The sequence below is a fragment of the Oncorhynchus clarkii genome, chromosome 14 (assembly GCF_045791955.1).
Source record: "Oncorhynchus clarkii lewisi isolate Uvic-CL-2024 chromosome 14, UVic_Ocla_1.0, whole genome shotgun sequence".
In the NCBI taxonomy this organism is placed as follows: Eukaryota; Metazoa; Chordata; class Actinopteri; order Salmoniformes; family Salmonidae; genus Oncorhynchus; species Oncorhynchus clarkii.
In genome coordinates, this window is record NC_092160.1 from 17,000,980 (window position 1) to 17,020,415 (window position 19,436).

General features: G+C 40.6%; 1 protein-coding gene across 1 annotated transcript in view; it reads left to right on the top strand.

Moving 5' to 3' along the window:
- The window catches only part of LOC139366354 (teneurin-3), a 147,973-nt gene that overhangs the window by 87,940 nt on the left and 40,597 nt on the right, over positions 1–19,436 (top strand). Inside the window, exons 11-19 of the mRNA XM_071103736.1 lie at positions 295–480; positions 2,487–2,507; positions 4,228–4,251; positions 5,087–5,233; positions 5,394–5,613; positions 8,962–9,081; positions 10,516–10,777; positions 12,522–12,789; positions 13,427–13,570. Of these exons, the coding sequence (XP_070959837.1) occupies positions 295–480; positions 2,487–2,507; positions 4,228–4,251; positions 5,087–5,233; positions 5,394–5,613; positions 8,962–9,081; positions 10,516–10,777; positions 12,522–12,789; positions 13,427–13,570 (1,392 nt within the window). The remainder of the gene's footprint in view (positions 1–294; positions 481–2,486; positions 2,508–4,227; positions 4,252–5,086; positions 5,234–5,393; positions 5,614–8,961; positions 9,082–10,515; positions 10,778–12,521; positions 12,790–13,426; positions 13,571–19,436) is intronic.

Genomic DNA, 19,436 nt, shown 5'->3' on the forward strand with positions numbered 1-19,436 from the left:
CAACAAAAGACAAAACAAATTTGTTTTCGTTTTTTTTTGTGGCAGGAAAATGTGTCCTTGTCTCCCATCACATCTGAATTTGGAGAGAAAAATATCAGGCTTTGTGCCTCTTTATTCAATCAATATGTAAAGATTATGATTCAGCTGTGGCAGTGGAACTAATGTACTGACAGCAGAACATTTTTATTATTCACTATGTCCATACAAGTACTTACAGATGTAATTACTGTACACTACTATGGCACACGTCTGTCCAGTGTATGACGGATGACTCTGTTTGTGGTTGTGTGTCAGAGGTGTGCACTGTGGCCTGCGGCCCCCATGGAGTGTGTGTCAGTGGGACCTGTCACTGCGAGGAGGGATGGGCAGGCTCAGAGTGCGACCAGAGGGACTGTCACCCACGCTGTACAGATCACGGTGTCTGCCGAGAGGGCAAATGTGACTGTCACCAGGGCTGGACCGGAGAGCACTGCACCATTGGTGAGTCGGCAGAGAACCAGTACAAAGAGGCAGGAATGTACCAATTTATTCTCCATCAATGCTCCTGAATATGCCCAAGAGTTGCTTTCCACAGTATGTTGAATGCAGTCTAAATTGAAGAGCTTGGAAGAAATGTGCCTCCTATCAATCAATGTTTGCATCATATAACCCTATGAAACATAAAGAAAGAATTTTCTAAATTACCCATTCCATTTCACTTTCACTGTCCTTGACACCTGACATCACCATTTTCCCTTTCCCAATCCACCTGAAAATGGATTTCAGAAGTGACTAATCCAACTAATCAAATAAATAAAAAATTGTCACATGCTCCGAATACAACAGGTGCAGACTTTACCGTGAAATGCTTTGTTACGAGCCCTTTCCTAACAATACACAGTTAAAACGTAAGAAACATTTGCATTAAATAAAAAGGAAATAGTAACACAATCAAATAACAAAAATTAGAATATATACAAGGAGTACTGGTACCGAATCAATGTGCAAGGGTACGAGGTAGTTGAGGTAATATGCGGAGGTGAAGCCAGTCAAGATGCTCTCAATGGTGCAGCTGTAGAACTTTTTCAGATTCCGAGGACCCATGCCAAATATTTTCTTTATACAGTAGAATATAAATATGCTCTTTACAGAGTCCTACCGCCTATTCTACGACTCAACTAAGGGAAAGTATTAAGGGAAAAGAGGGACAGCTAGTACTAAGGTCTTATTCAGCTTTGGCTCAATGGTATAGCCATCTCCGAGATGACAGCTTCACTGTGCCTTAATAGAGACCAAAGCCCCTCGGTGACATCGCCCTCTTGTTGAAACAGACCCCGGCTCTCCAAACCCTAATTACATATTTACAAAACGTTCTCCTCATCAGCAGTTATCCCATCCAGAGAATGAAGCTGACTGGTTAGAAACCAGGAGAGAGAGATGAGATTGCACTGGGGTGATTGGAGGGGTTGCATTCCTGATGTTATTAATCTCTGCCTCAATGAGAACTCAAATCCTGTCCCTTTCAGCTTCTTCCTGTTTAACCCCCATCAGGAAACAAATTCCTCGCCGTAGATGCGCCTGGGATGAATAGGCAGCCATTTACCTATTCTTAACAGGAACTAGGAGCTTATTCCTTTCTTATAGGGCTCTCTGAATAACTTCAATTCGCATAAAGCACCTTTAATCACATTACATGGCGAAACCTTGACGAAGGGGCTTGAATAGACCGCTTCCCTGGACCAACTATTGTCAGACACGTTGCGATTCTGGTTTTGCATGGGAGTCTTAAGCACCGCTGTTATTTCTTTGCTCTCCGCTGCTGTTTTTTTCTTCTAGTACACATCCAGGAGTATTTCAGCATATTGTTGTCCCAGTACACATCCAGGAGTCCTATACATTACAACTATCAGTCATGTAGCTGATTGTCCTCAGAGTACACAGGAGCTATTCAACCACTTCATCATTGGAACAAAGCATGGAAGTAAACTCCCAGGAGCACTTAAATGCATAGAAACACCTTTTGTAGTAAACTGAAGGATAATACGCTACACGACTCTTGAATGGAAAATGCGCTTATAGTTGTAGCTGCTGTATAGCTGGTGTAACAGAGCTAAGTGCAAAAGTTGACACTAGAATGCTATTCAGACAGCACTAAAACACAGCATATTAATGTTCGAGCGTGTGTTTGTTAGCAGCTGCCACCTATTCAGTTATAAACTGGGTTCTTTAGATGTTCTATGTGAATGTACTGTACATTGTTATTTACTTTATGTGGAGGGTTTAATAGGTGGATGTGTGTTGTTAGGAATGAAAGCATGCCACTACTGCTATGGCAACGTATCTCACCAGGCAAGCCTGATAATTTGCTCAAGCAGATCCTTAACACACACAACTGTGAAACATTCATAGTTCAAATGTATTTACATTTTCCTCTTCATGCTGTCTATGTATGTTTTCTCTGTAGTAACACTTCTATAATACCTGTTTTCTTTCTCTCATCTGACAAGCTCTGGATTCAAGAGTATCAGGTAATGTCCTTTCCTGTCTTTCGCTCTCCTTCCTGTTTCGTATCAATAGCCCCCAACAAATGTCATACTGAACATGTAAACCCCCTTTAAATGGGGTAAGCAGATAACTTTACTTCCCTCAACAGAATCAGAATGTGACAACCATGCTGTTTTTTTGTGCTCCATCATCCACCATGAAAGATCATATTTACAAAAGTGATAACAAAATCCTAATCACTGTCAGGGCTAATGACATACAAACAATATGGGCTGTATCTTAAAGGCCTAATGCAGATGTTTTTATCTAAATATAAAATAATTTATAGGTAGCAATTAAGTACCTTCCTGTGATTGTTTTCAATTAAAGTGGTAAAAAATTAACAAAAATAGCTTCTTAGCAAATACTATTTTCTCAAGCAACAATTTTGCTAGGACTGTTTGGGAGTGGTCTGAGTGGGGAGGGGAACATTGAAAACTAGCTGTTATTGGCAGAAAGGTTTGGAACTCTCTGTCTTATTGGTCTATCAACTAATTAATGCCTGGTGATGTCAACTTTCAGGCGGTCTTTTCAAACAGCTCTTACACAAAGGTCATTATCATAATTTTCACAATTTCACAATATTATTCCAACCTCATAGTGTGGAATATAGACTCACATGCCCGTTTATTAGGTACACCACTCCGTTTGTGAAAATGGATTGCTTCTACAGACAGTGAGTCACTTGGCCGTGGCTTTCTATATAAAGCAGGCAGACAGGCATCGAGGCATTCAGTGACTGTTCGATTGACTGTTAGAATGGGCAAAACAAGTGACTTAAGTGACTTTGAGCGTGGTATGGCACACTGGATGGCAGGCACACTGGATCCAATATCTCAGAAACGACCGCTCTCCTGGGCTTTTCACGCACAACAGTGTCTAGGGTCTGCCCTGAGAATGGTGTGACAAACAAAAAACATCTGTGGGCAAAAACAGCTCGTTGATGAGAGAGGTTGAAGGAGAATGGCAAGATTTGTACAAGCTAACAGGCGGGCCACAAACAGACAAATAACGAGGCAGTACAGCAGTGGTGTGCAGAACAATATCTCGGGAACGCACAACTCGGCGATCCTCGTCACAACTGGGCTATTGCAACAGACGACCACACCGGATTCCAGAAGCGGCTCCAGCGAGCATGCGATCACCAACACCGGACAATTGAGGAGTGGAAAGACATTGCATGGTCCGACTAATCCCGGTTCCTGTTGTGTCATGGTGATGGCAGTCAGGATTTGGCGTAAGCAGCATGTGTCTATGAACCATCCTGCCTGGTGTCAACGGTACAGGCTGGTGGTGGTGGTGTACCGCTGTCCAATCTGCAGCAACTGCCTGAGGCCATCGCGTCAGCATGGACCAACATCCCTGTGGAACGTTTCCGACTTTTAGAATCCATGCCTCAAAGCATTCAGGCTGTTCTGGAGGCAAAGGGGATATGACCCGGTATTAGAGGTAACTAATAAACTGGCCGGTGAGTGTATATAAAACAGAAAATCACATTTTTGACTGCACTGGGCTTTTAACCCTACAAAGCTTAATTGAAAAGTATTCATACCAAGTTGTCAGGTATATCTGGACTGAGCTCTACCTCTTTCTTTCTTCTTGTATCCTATACTCAGATAATTGTGTTTGTCAGTCTAGATATTCCTGCAATAGAGATAAGTAATTTTCTTTTCCAAATGTTTCCCCTCTCCTCAATGGTAATAGGAGCAGTCAAGATAGGATATAAAGGTAACGGAATGACTACCCCAGAGAGATTGTCATCAACAATCACTCGCCTGCTCTGTTTTCTTCCCCAAGCACACGTCTTATGTCCCAGTCTATCACTGTTTCTATTGTGATCCCAGTACCTTCATACGTGTCCGTCCTAACTAGTCAAGCACACTCTCGGTCCCCCTTTTCCTTTCTGAATCCTTGTGTGTCAGAAGAAATGCCAAGCAGATGTAGCCAGTCAGTTACAGTATGCTCTGTTCTTGTTCAAACCTGTGAAAAAAGAAATGCAATATCCTGGCATCAAGTAGAGATGCTGAGACAACATCAACAAACCCTTTCGTCTTTACCTCTATCTACCCTTGTCTTTTCTTTGATAGTACCTTCACATGGGTGTTGTGCCGGTTTTAGGCCAAGATAAATGTGTGTTGTTTTTTGTGCTGAATTTGGTAAATACTACAGATAGGAATAGAGTAACTTTGACTAATCAGCATGTCATAAAAAGCAGAGCAAAGATATTCGCAGTACTAACCCCTATTATCAAAGTGTGTGTTGACCTCTATGCATTGTTAATATCCTACATTTGCCAAAACCATTTCCATTTCAAAGTGCCCTGAAATGGTATAGAAATCAGTTAAAGGAAAAAACCCATGTGAAATTACAGTATCTTTAGACCCCTCCCACCCCCACCCCTCCCCCCGTCAGAATTATATGTCCTGTTTGTCCACTTTATACTTTTGTTTTCATTTTGTCCCTCTGTGCTGCCCCTGAATGACTAAGTCTTGTCTCCTCCCCTCAACCTGTCTCCCTCTCACTGATTGGCTAGCATGTGTGATTGACATGATTGTTTTGGCAGATGGGTGCCCTGGGTTGTGCAACAGCAATGGGAGGTGCATTCTGGACCAAGCCGGGTGGCGCTGCATCTGCCAATCAGGGTGGAGAGGGCTAGGATGTGACGTTTCCACGGAGACCCTCTGCTCAGATGGAAAAGACAATGAGGGGGGTAAGAACAAAGTCCATTATTCTTCACTCAAATTATATAACTTTGTGTCAGTATGATGGACTGTTGAACTCAGGAGTTTTTATTTGATCACCTGTATTCACAGAAAGAGCAGAGTTAGGGTATTGTCCAATATCAACACGGTTGCATCTTGGTCTTATAGATGGACTGGTGGACTGTATGGACCCAGACTGCTGTTCACAGAGCTCCTGCCAGGGCCAGGCCTACTGCCGTGGATCCCCAGACCCCACAAGCATTGTGGGCCAAGGTCAAGGGTCATCCTCCTCTCCGTTGGACCCCAGGGGCTTTTACGCGCACGTCAGCTTCCTGGTTAGGCCTGGTGGTTGTCACGTGATACCTGGTGACAACCCTTTCAACAGCAGGTGATCCCCATCAAGTCCATCTGTCTTGTTGGATGTCAAAAGCGCAGTAATTTTTAAGCAAAATCAGTTGTCAGTAGTGTATCATTGAAATAATCTCAGTTGATTGAATCTTGTCGTATTTTCCTAGAGTTGCTCCTGTAGGACCAACTGTGGCATAGCTCTTTTAGGGACCTTGACTTGATGAATATGGGTAAAAAATGTGTTATTGAGCAAACTGATTTGATGTATCAAACCTTAGTGGGATTTGAAACCTTGTAGTGGAAATAATGAAATTTCATCAATCGTCGACATAAAGGAGTAAGAATCAATTTGCAAGTAAGTTCCTCAGCAGACAGAAATGTTTTTCATTGGGAACCTCAATGCACTCTCCCAGTCTGTTCTGGATCATAAGTAGAGTTTGTTTTGCGGCTGATGGAGAGGAAATGATTGCTAACTATGTGCCGAAAGCTTTGGGAATATAATCCCCGCAACTCACAGAATAGTTTGGGAGTAATCCTTATGTAAATAGCATGCTTTACCACAAATATAGAATGAGGCAATCCCCAAGCCGGTCTGGCAGAGGCATATTAGTTCACCCGCTGAAAATGTCAATTTTATTATCTTCATCTCCGTTAAGAAGTTGGTTACATATTCACAGACATTCAGGCAAATTTCAGTATTTAAGCACACAGACATTCTGCAAAGTTTGACTAAATTAATTACATTTCTGAAGTTACAAAAATCTATATAACTTTATTTAATAATTATTTTGGGCAAAATAGGGTGAATGTGATTCATAATAAGCACATTAGTAAAATTACATATCTTTACTTTATTTGGCTGATTAGACCGTGATGGTACTACCAGCAGAATGGGGGACAATTCCACTTTCATATATTTAGTCTAACAGGCACACTGTGATAGAGAAAACAGAAACACTACAGACGAGACAGAACTGTCCAATCTGAGCAGCCATTCAGTGGTCCTGGTAGTCTGGGTAGAATAAGAGCAGAAGAGAACATGAGAAAAATTGAAAAGACAGACAATAGAATATGTGAAATACTTAACATAATAAAAAAATAAGATGATGATGTGATTGGTAACTATATAATATACTTATACCAACCTAATCTGTATATTTCTCAGAAGAATGTATCTTTTTCAGGATTACTCTGTCTTTGGCCAGCTTCTCCATCAACTCCTGGCAAGGGAGGTTGAAGTTTGTCTTCACAATAAGCATAGGAACAGTGAACCTATTTCTTGCTGCTGTCCATATATATATTCATTCCGTTTCTTGGAAAGAGCAATTGTACCTCTGTCTGCTCTTCTTACTCTCTTGACTTTTTCTTCTGCTCCAATCTTTCTCCTCTTCTTTTCTTCACTCGTCTTCCTTCCTTTCCTTCTCTTTACCTTTCCACCTCACTCTTCTACTCTCCTCGCTTCACTCTTTTTACTCCCTTCATTTTTCCTTCTCCTTCCTCTCCAATCTTTAATAATAAATAGTACACTATTAGATAAAATACTTTGGTTAACAGATTCCCATTGCTTGCCTCATTTTTGTATTTTACCTCAAAAACATTGTTTGGAATAATACATTGGCAGGCTCTGTAATCATAATCTTTACCTTTCCTCCTCTCTCTCTTTCACTCTCTAACAGAAAACATTATGCTAATGTTATCCATGAAAATTTCAAAATATATTTTCACACTACTTATAATGTCAAACCATTAAAATTGCAATCTACAAATAAATGGCATAATTAATTGTGCATTCATTTAATATAATCATATTTTCAAAATAGCCCGTCCACTGCATGTTAACATGTGAACGTTTTTTAACCTAGCTACCATGACAGAGCTAACGTTAGCTATCCTAGATAACTTAGTCGACATAGCTAATAATAGCTAGCATAACCTATCTATATAATAAATTGTGACATTATAACATCACTAGCTAGTATCTCAAACGATAGTAACTTACCTAACTTGAAAAGACGTTTGTGGGGATGATGTGGATTCACTTGATACTTGCTAGCTTCTGGCTGAGTTTTCCACAGCAGTTTTCTCTAAAACTAGCACGAGCAAGTAGTTAGTGGAAGAAGAAGAGTGAGTGAAGCTGCTATAGCAAGCTGGACAAAACAAGCACAACGCGATTGAGACGTCAACCGACGTCTTTCTTGCCACTTAAAATATGATTTCACTTTGCAGTGTTTTTAATGGAGCTCCAGCCGGGGATAGGTCACCAAAAACGGGGACTGTCCCCGGAAAACGGGGACGTCTGGTCACCCTATCTTAAGAGGTCTTTTCATTTTTACATAAACCCATAAAAGAACCCATCCAAAACAAGTGGGCTAGCCAAATGAAAGCGAACAGTTTTCATTGTGTGGCTGGGTTTCATGCCAATGCTCTCAAAACTCTCCTCTCTCGTATGGCATAAAGACTAATACCTTACATGGTTTGTGTTGAGACCCACAGCCATTTCGGATGTCCCCTTACAATTCTCCCAACTGACTTAAAATGGTGTCTTTGACCAAACCACCGCTAGACATTGACAAAGAGGGACTGTGGGAACTACTCATTTCTTAGGTTATGCGACTTAATGTTTATTTACGGGTCAGCTCTTGTAGGGTCAGCCAGCCTGTAGAAGATTAATGGCGAGACAAGGAGAGAATAGTGAACCTCCATAGCTCCTAAAATGGCCTTATTCCCTTAGACTGCAAAGTAAAAAATTAGACGTTGTTATGCTAGGCATGTTGTGGTGAGGAAACAGAGAAGAGAAAGCTGTTGATCATCCCTGACTCATATCCGTAATGACCTGAAGATAAAGACGGCATAACGGGACACGTCGCGCCTCATGGATCTGCCGCCAATGACAAATGCTAATTAAAAACCTCAAGAAAATCCACGTTTGACATAGCCGCCCTTGATGAATTGTTGATGAAGAAACATCCCCCTATCGTCTTGCCCCCTTCAGACGGTTGCCCAACTTAACAAATTACCTCACAATTAGGAATGCGAGAATGCTCGTCGGGTCCAAGAAAGAGCTACGTGGAATATTTGGTATGGAAATGGGTGCCCCTGTAGAATATCAATGCTGAAAACATGTACCAGGGAAACTGCTGAAAGTAAGAGGACCTCGATGGCTGTGAAGCCTTTTTGGAATGAGTTATAGGCGGTTAAAAGGTCTAAAGAGAGAGCAAGCCATTTCATGAATAACAATCGCTGACACGTGTATGTTTTTAACACTCATTAAATCAGACTGCCGGTACCCTTGCTGAGGGAGGACAGATGTTAGTGGAGATGACTGGTTGTTGACTGCTGGCATTTTGTTTCTTTACTTGACCCTCTTTGTGTTTGTTTACGGGTGCAGCCTGGCGTCAATCATCCGGGGTCAGGTGCTGACGGGAGACGGGACACCCCTGATTGGAGTCAATGTGTCCTTCCGGGACTACCCAGAGTACGGTTACACCGTCACGCGCCAGGACGGCATGTAAGAGAGCCACACACACACACAGAATGAACACGTCCACACACCAACATGTTTTCCCTCCGCACAAGGTTCAGTAAAGGTCTGGTGATATACTATTCCTGATTCACCAGTGGAGAGATGTCATGGCAGATATCCAAAACAGGCTAGCAAATGCAAATGACAGAGCATTGTGCCCCACAACAATAGCTCATGCAAATGTCACAGTGTTTGGGGCCATTTAGAACAAGGCAATTTAAAATGCATTGAATCAGCCAGGGAAGAATCAATCTGCCAGCAGTGTAGACTACCACAAGATTACTGTCTGACCTTCTTGGGCTATTATCATAGAGTTGTGGTGCATGGTCTCACTCTTAACCAAACAAAGTCATACTGGGTACATAAATATCACAGAAAACATTCAGCTCCACAGGAAGTTTATCTTCATACTATTGGTTGTCTGGGTTTACTGGCATGTGTAGATATTCTTATTCAAATCATCACCAACATATCTGAGTTATGTTTGTCTGGAATAAAAGGCCTATAATATTTAGTGATGTCTGGGACTAGCGTAGTCACTCTTATGGAGCAGGAACCGCGGAGGTAAGGGCCCCTGATAGCCAAGGATTAGCTGATGTCTCCAGATAGTCCACCCTGTAACACCTCTGACATAGCGCATGATAAATGGCAGGGGATAATCGCACTTGGTTAGCCACCGTATCCGCTCAGGGTGTTAAGAGGGCAGAAACGACATCAAAGCTTGGCCCCTTGCAGCTGTGAGCTCCCCACTGCCCAAAGTGGATGGATAGAGGGGGAGAGAAGGGTGGGGGGTTAGTGGAGGAGGAAACGGTTTCAGGTCAGATGCACAGCTGAGGTGCGTGTGTGTGTATATATGTGTGTAAATGTGTGTCTGTATTTCTCTCTTTCACTGTGTGCTTGTGTTTTTGTGTGTGTATTTGCATGTGTGTGTGTGTGTGTGCATGTGTGTAGTGTCATCATGCAGATGCTTGACCCCCTGGGTAGTAAAGTTGGCTGAATATATAGAGCAGCACTTCAAAGACTCGCCCTTCATTTCCAATCCAGTAACTGTTGTCTGCACTATGTGTAGTAATTAAAACTGGTCCACCAGAGAAACTTCTCAACAAGTTCACACTTTAAGTGTCTCACTGCATCATGGTTGACTAAACAAACGTAATAAAATAGATTCAGTGAATAGTAATAATATGTGAGCCACGAAGGAATAAGACAACGGATAAGAAAAGGTCTTTGTTCCATTGAAAAAATATAATCTGGTTTGTAGCCCAACATTTATGAATATATATTTGAGTTTCCACTGAAATGCTTTGTCTTCCGGAGAGAAGTAAATGTAATATGGCCGGCCTTCAAGGAAATCACACTGGGTAAAAATGTAAATCTATTTTTTTCATCACTTCTCCACATTCATGGGGATGTCTCCAGGTTTGACCTGTTGGCCAATGGCGGTGCCTCGCTGACGCTGAGTTTGGAGCGTGCCCCTTTTCCCACACTGCACCGCACTGTGTGGTTACCCTGGAAGGTGTTCCACGTGATGGACACTGTGGTAATGAAGAGGGAGGACAACGATATCCCCAGCTGTTACCTCAGCGGCCTGCTTAGGCCCAGCCCCCTCATCCTGGCCTCGCCCCTGTCCACTTTCTACAGGAGTTCCCCCGAGGACAGCCCCATCATCCCTGAGACCCAGGTAAGATTAGCCCATGGCAGACACGGCAGTGTACAGCTGGGTACATTAACATGTTTCCCTGCACTGCAGTACAGGTGACATCAATATATATAATTCTACAAACTAGCATTTCACAGCATACTGAAACTTCTGTAGGTTTTCAATACTAGAACATGAAAAACTGTTCGGTACTAGAATTGTTGTTACTTTCAATACTTCTGTTTCACATCATATACGGATTGAGAGGATCGAGGCTGTCTAGTAATTTGTCTGAACCTTCTCAAGGGGGCAGTAGCTAGCCAGCTGACACAGAGCAAGCCACTTTTGAGAAGCAAATGAGAAGAGAGAGAAAATGCCAAAAGCATGGCTTCTTCTACCACCACACCCGCAGCTTGTTGACAAAACTCCCTGCAGAAGCAAACTATGGGAATGCTTTTCTTACAGAGCAGATGATGAGGTTATATGAGTTGGTTATTTGAATCAACTGTGTAGTGCTAGGGGCAAAAACAAAAACGTGCACCCGAGGGAGGCCCCAGGACTGATTTAGGAAACACTGATTTAGACTACTTTGGGTAGCAGTAGCCAGTCAGCAGCCCTGGGCAGAGCATTGCACCATGGACAGTCAAATGCACTCTGGGGGTAGTAGTATGCTGTGTAAAATCCATTGTATTTCTATGGTGTGTAGACTATAGAGAGATAGTAATGGTGTTTTTTTGTAGGCACTAACTATGCCAAGATTCATTGGACAAGGCATATGAGGAAAATGAATGGGGTTTTTGGATGGGTTTTGGATAAACTCTGAAAATAAGGTCTGTGGTAAACACAGGATAAGGAGGCGTTAACCTCAGACCTTATTTTCTGCGTTTATTCCAAAACCCCTTTTTTCCCCATTCATTTTTCCAATAGGGATGGCTGAAAGAAACCAGATGTAACTTGTTTCCAGGTTTTAGGACTACAAGCTGCCGAGGTCTATTGCAATATAGAAGTTTAAGAAATTAGCTTTAAAGGTTTTTTTATGTAGTTTTGGAACTAAACTATTTATTTAATGCATTAAATTATTTAGCTGTAATGAATCATAGTTCAACGAATGTCATTTTGCCCAATATTAAAGCCATAGATTTGCAAATGAACCCTAATATGTATCAAATCCCATTTTAAAACAGTTTCGATGTAATTGTAAAATATATATATATATATTTTGTCTGCTCTGAGTCTCAAATATGGTTTTGCATGAGGAAAATTGAAGATATTCTTCTGTTATTTAATATGGTGTTTTAAATTTTTTCCCAAAAAATGTAATATAGGATAGAAAATATTTGAGTTCTTCTACCAGTTATCAGTATATTGTTCAATGTTGAAAAAATAAAGCCCCGTGGTTTTTCTGTGACTCACGTTTTCTTTTTTTTGCTGTGGTATCTTTTGGTATCGAGTATCGTTTTGGTATTGAGTATTGTTACGGTATCATGTATCGTAATACTAAACCTGGTATCGGTATTGATGTAAAAAATCTGGTATCGTGACAACACTACTACAAACTAGACATAACCGCACCAAAGGTTCCAGACATGCAGTTCATTACATGCGTTATTGTTAGACGATTGCAAGCAAACTTGGCACTTGGTAAAGTTGAAATCATCCTGTGAGAGAGTTTGTCACATTAACGATGTACCATTGTTGCAACACAGACATTTTGAAAAGTAACTTTTTAACGCACTCAGTTATATGTTCCGTATCTTTTCATAACGGATTCTGCTCAAACTCATAGGTCCTACATGAGGAAGTGGCCATACCTGGAAGTGACCTCAATCTGGTTTACCTGAGCTCCCGCACGTCCGGCTACAAGCCCATTCTCAAGGTCCTCATGACCCAGGAACGACTCCCATTCGGACTCATGAAGGTCCATCTGATGATTGCTGTCATGGGCAGACTGTTCCAGAAATCATTCCCTGCTTTTCCCGACCTCTCGTACACCTTTGTCTGGGACAAGACAGACGCCTACAACCAGAAGGTCTACGGCTTGTCAGAGGCTGTAGGTGAGTCCCCAACGATGATCAAACACAGCTGTATGGAGATGTTATGTAAACATCGTCTGATCGTGGTGTCAGGTCCTAGTGTAGTCTAGGAGGTTGAACTTTGGATTAACTCCTGGCATTGATATCCTTTGAACTTCCTGATTGTTTTTGCAGTCAGAGGCATCATTGTTTTGTAATATGGTATAACAGCTGGTGTGAAAAATATCAAGGAGAAATCCCAGACGGCTGCATTTCTGAAGGGCACTACTCTGCTGACTTAGTTTTTTTGCATGTGTAATTACTCACCAGTTGAACCATGGGAAAATGATTTATTTTTAACGTCATGCCCACGCTGTTGTATTTTGGTCCATAAATTAATTCATTTTGATAAAAATCACCCACATATTATTTCAGGTAATATGGTAATTTGACATCCAGATGCACTGTGAGCTAGCAGTATCTCAGACTTTATATGCTTGTAATGCCTATTGGCATACTAGTAAACACTCATCTGAGAGTATACCTCATTCCTAGAGAGAAGATTCTACAATCATTAAGAGATTTTACAAGTTTTCAGGCTTTTTTTTATACAGTACAAGCCTCATCATTTTTTTAAACAGATATTGATAGATTCATTATACACCATTGTTGTTTCCAGTGTCTGTGGGATATGAGTATGAATCATGTCTAGATATGATCCTCTGGGAGAAGAGGACGGCCATTTTACAAGGTTATGAACTGGATGCCTCTAACATGGGGGGATGGATGCTGGACAAGCACCATGTATTGGACATTCAAAATGGTAAGACTTTTTTTTACACTGATCAATGACGATGCTGTGTGTGTGTGTGTGTGTTTGTGAGTGCGTGCGTGCGGTTGTAGGATGGAAGCTTCAGGAGGTCTCTAATCTCAAATACAGCATTAAATACTCAGATGAAGATTAAATATGGTTCATCATACCATTTACAGATAATAGAGGAGAGTTTTGACAGGTCGATCATTCATATTAATGATGGAATAAATCAGATACAATGACCCGGGGTGCAGAGCTCCCATCCTACTCAGTGATTCCACCCTACTCGGCTGTTTTGCAACAAGATGGCATTTGCGTGCCAAGAGGGGATACATTTATCTGTAAAGAAGTTACTGAAATATATACTGTAGTTCTTAGCTTTTTATCATCCAAACTACTCTTTTGAATGAGCGTAAGAATAAAACTACAAACAGATAAAAAAACATACTGCATGATCAGGGCCCTGTTAGATAAAACATCTTAAGTTAATTTTCCCCTTATCTTTTCCCTTAACTTGAAGTCAGTTCCACTAAACATTTCAAGCGAATACCACCCTTAAATTAAGTGAAAAGTTTAAGGGTACCCATGAGGCCCCTTAAGTGCTTCGTTAATATAGATATGAATGTAAAAAGCATTTGTAAAGGTGAATGTTACTTTCCTCTGCCCTAGTTTCAAAAGTAAAACATCCACCAGCTAGCTAGCTAGGTAGCTAAACAATGGAAGGTGCACAATCCATGTCTGCAAAACTAGCTGGCTAACTAGCTACCTACTCTGCAAGGTAGCTTGACGTACTAGAAAGTAATAGAAACAAGTTGAGAAACAAGTAACTCAAATAAATGTTTTATTATCGCTGAATCAATTTGTTTCTCCTGTCTTGAATGTAGAAGTTCTATTTTGGGATCTCCCAAAATAAATGGGATCTCTTTGAGGAGACCTTCTGTCAGTGAATCATGTTGTCTCCATGGTAACCAGAGACTCTTTTGCCATAGGCTACATGACCATAAAACCCTTAAATTATGCCCTTACCTAAGGAAATGTTTGAGATGCTCTATGCAACACCCTTAAACAATTCCCTTAGTTAAGGGAGAATTATTTTTTAAGGTAAACCCTTAAGGGAAACTCTTAAGATGTTTTATGCTACTGAGCCCAGGGCTTTAAAGTGTGACCACTTTGGTCGCTTATGCTCCAAAATATTTTGCTGTGCGAACCTGACATTTTATTTTGGGAGCACCTTGGACCTAGAAAAATTATAACTCCGATAATCATTGTTGTAATGATTGAGCTTGAGCCATAGAGAAACAAGTGAGTGCAGATTCTTTACTGTCATGGTTATACCATTACTACAGCGAAAACTGATTGTTTCTAGCCCAACAGGTAAAAAGATATGACCCATATTACCGGTGCAATTTTTTATTTATTCCTGTCTTGAATTGGCTATACATTCATAAACAATTTTGCGGGCTGTTCCAAAACCACTCTCGGGCATTTTCTTTACACCTTGGTCAGTCATGTAATCTCATTAGCTAGCTACCACCCTGTACTCAACCCTGCACTTTAGAAACTACTGTCCTATGTACATAGTCATTGAACACTGGTCACTTTAAACATTTTACATACTGTTTTAACCACTTCATATGTATATACTGCATTCTAGTCAAGGCTCATCCTATATAACTAGTGCTGTATGCACCATTTCTATTCATATAATATCCATAATGTCTATACACCATCATATACATACAGTGCCTTCAGAAAGTATTCACACCCCATGTTGGTGGAATTATGTTTTTCTATCTAACCTCATATCTGTACCCCACACATACATTTATCTGTAAGGTCCCTCAGTCAAGCAGTGAATTTCAAAATGTCAAATTCAACCACAAAGACCCGGGTGGTTTTCCAATGCCTCAAAGAAGGGCGCCTTTTGGTATATGTGTAAATAAAAAAAACAGACAAGTTCTTCGGCTTGCAAGCCTCCCCCTTTTTCCTTCAAACATAACAATGGTCATTATGACAAAACAGTTCTATTTTTGTTTCATCAGACCAGAGGACATTTATCCAAAAAGTACAATCTTTGTCCCCATGTGCAGCTGCAAACAGTAGTCTGGCTTTTTTATGGCGGTTATGGAGCAGTAGCTTCTTCCTTGTTTTACTGTGGATATAGATAATGTTGTACCTGTTTCCTACAGCATCTTCACAAGGTCCTTTGCTGCTGTTCTGGGATTGAATTGCACTTTTCGCACCAAAGTACGTTCATCTCTAGGAGACAGAATTTGTCTCCTTCCTCAGCGTTATGACGGCTGCGTGGTCCCATGCTGTTTATACTTGCATACTATTGTTTGTACAGACAAACAAGGTACCTTCAGGCGTTTATTTCTGATGTCTTGGCTGATTTCTTTAGATTTTCCCATGATGTCAAGCTCAGAGGCACTGAGTTTGAAGGTAGGCCTTGAAATACATCCACAGGTACACCTCCAATTGACTCAAATGATGTCAATTTGCCTAGTAGAAGCTTCTAAAGCCATGACATAATTTTCGGGAATTTTTCAAGCTGTTTAAAGGCACAGTCAACTTAGTGTATGTAAACGTCTGACCCACTGGAATTGTGATACAGTGAATTATAAGTGAAATTTTCTGTCTGTAAACAATTGTTGGAAAACTTACTTGTGTCAAGCACAATGTAGATGTCCTAACCGACATGCCAAAACTATAGTTTGTTAACAAGAAATGTGTGGAGTGGTTGAAAATTAGTTTTAATGACTCCAACCTAAGTGTATGTAAACTTCCAACTACAACTATATATATATATATATATATACTTTTTTTCATTTTGCAGACACTCTTATCTAGAGAGACTTACAGTAGTCTGTGGGTACCCCTTGGGTATCAAACACACAACCGTGGTGTTGCAAGCACTATGCTCTACCAACTGAGCTACATGGGTATCAATGTGCAAACATCTGCTCAATATGCAGTAGATCTGGTAGCAAAAAACCCTCAGCTATTATACAAAACTGGGTTCCCTTAACAGATTATTGCTCACAGAATTCTTCAGGAAATGTTTTATAGAGCTAGTGTACAGAAGTCAACCTGCGACTTTTGTGTTTACCCCAAGATGCTATGTGTTTTCCTGGATGTTCGTTAAACATAAAAAAATAACTGATATTTAGCTGAACCAAATCTGTCAAAAACATCTAGCACACAAAGTTTTGCAAAGAGCGTTGAAAAAGAACATTGAGAACTGTTCCAGCTTGACTGCTGCCAGAGCATTGTGTTTCATCCCACCTGTCTCAGGGTAAAGCTAGCTTGTCTCAAAGCCTTCACACAGCAGCGCCAGCGCACAGTGGGGGGGATCGCTGTCTCTAGATGTGAAGCTTCATGATCAACAGATGTGTAGGTGCGATACGCATTTCATCTTTGGCATATGATATGCAAATACTTATTGTGTCCTGCATTAGATTGGGTATCAATGTGCATTTGTCTGGATGAATTATGTTTATTAGGGATGAGGTAGCATTGTTTTGGCAGATTTGTGTAGTTTGATATTGATTACATGAATGACTGAAATGAAGGACACATGCAGATACAGATGGTGTCTTACTTGTCTTTACTATCAGGACTCCAAAGAGGGTTCAGTTTCCTTTTCTTTCTTTCTAACCCTTCAAATACGTTAACAAATTTGCTTTAATGAGGATAGGTGAAAAATATTCGACTTTTCATTTCACAATCCCATTAGTTTCACCCACAGATAGTATGTCAAGTGGGTGAAATAATTGATGGTTTCCCAGTCAACAGACCCTTAGATGTCAGAGGCACAACATGCCATGTCATGATGGCATTACAGGGAAAAGTGTGCACCTTATGTAATTGTGTATGCCTTTTACAATGTATTAATATTTTAATATACTGTATCTGCCTTGTTCGTAGGCATGAGATATTTCACATAGTCATGAGGATTAGTTTTGTATTTGCATTTGTATTTATTAAGAATCCCCATTGTCTGCTGCCAAGGCAGCATCTACTCTTTCTGGGGTCCAGCAACATTTTTATTTGATTTATTTAACCTTTATTTAACCAGGTAGGCTAGTTGAGAACAAGTTCTCATTTACAACTGCAACCTGGAGGCAGTTATATTAAGGCAGTTATATACAGTTTAAAATATTACATGACATTACATAACAATTTACCCAATACATTTAGTGTGTTCCCTCAAGCCACTACTCCACTATCACATATTTACAATACAACATCCATGTGTACACGTGTGTAGAATGCGTGTCTTATCATGTGTATGTGTCTATGCCTATGTGTGTTTCTTCACAGTCCCCGCTGTTCCATAAGATGTATTTTTATCTGTTTTTTAAAATCTGATTCTACTGCTTGTATCAGTTACCTGATGTGGAGTAGAGCTCAATGTAGCCATGGCTCTATGTAGTACTCTGCAGCTCCCATAGTCTGTTCTTGGGGCTTGGTGTGATGTCTTGTGGGGTATACATGGGTGTCCGAGCTGTGTGCTAGTAGTTTAAACAGACACCTCGGTACATTCAGCATGTCAACACATCTTACAAAAACAAGTAGTGATGAACTCAATCTCTCCTCCACTTTGAGCAATGAGATATTTACATGCATATTATTAATGTTAGCTCTCCGTGTACATTGAAGGGCCAGCGGTGCTGCCCTGTTCTGAGCCAATTGTAATTTTCCGAGGTCCCTCTTTGTGGCACCTGACCACACGACTGAACAGTCCAGTTACAAAACTATAGCCTGTACGTATGTAGTGTTGTTAAAAAGGCAGAGCAGCGCTTTATTATGGACAGACTTCTCCCCATATTAGCTGCTGTTGTATCACCATGTTTTGACCATGACAGTTTACAATCCAGGGTTACTCCAAGCAGTTTAGTCACTTCAACTTGCTCAATTTACACATTATTGTAAGGGTTTTCCTTAGGTGAAGTAGAGGCGGACCAAAATGCAGCGTGGTTTCTTTGATTCATGTTTAATAACAAAAGATTAACACGAACACTACAAAACAATACACGTGGAAAACCAAAAACAGCCATATCTGGTGCAAAACACAGAGACAGGAACAATCACCCACAAACACACAGTGAAACCCAGGCTACCTAAGTATGATTCTCAATCAGAGACAACTAATGACACCTGCCTCTGATTGAGAACCATACTAGGCCGAAACATAGAAATAACCTAAAACATAGAAAAACAAACCAAGACTGCCCACCCAACTCACGCCCTGACCATACTAAATAAATACAAAACAAAGGAAATACAGGTCAGAACGTGACAATTATTTATTACAAGATTTAGTTGAGGTTTAGGGTTTAGTGAATGATTTGTCTCAACTATTTAGGACTACATTTTTCCTTTCCACCCATTCTAAAACTAACTGCAGCTCTTTGTTAATTGTTGCAGTGATTTCACTTGCTATAATAGCTGACATGTATTTTTTATTTTTTTATTTTTTTATTTCACCTTTATTTAACCAGGTAGGCTAGTTGAGAACAAGTTCTCATTTGCAACTGCGACCTGGCCAAGATAAAGCATAGCAGTGTGAACAGACAACACAGAGTTACACATGGAGTAAACAATTAACAAGTCAATAACACAGTAGAAAAAAAGAGAGTCTATATAAATTGTGTGCAAAAGGCATGAGGTAGGCGAATAGTTACAATTTTGCAGATTAACACTGGAGTGATAAATGATCAGATGGTCATGTACAGGTAGAGAGAGATATTGGTGTGCAAAAGAGCAGAAAAGTAAATAAATAAAAACAGTATGGGGATGAGGTAGGTAAAATTGGGTGGGCTATTTACCGATAGACTATGTACAGCTGCAGCGATCGGTTAGCTGCTCAGAT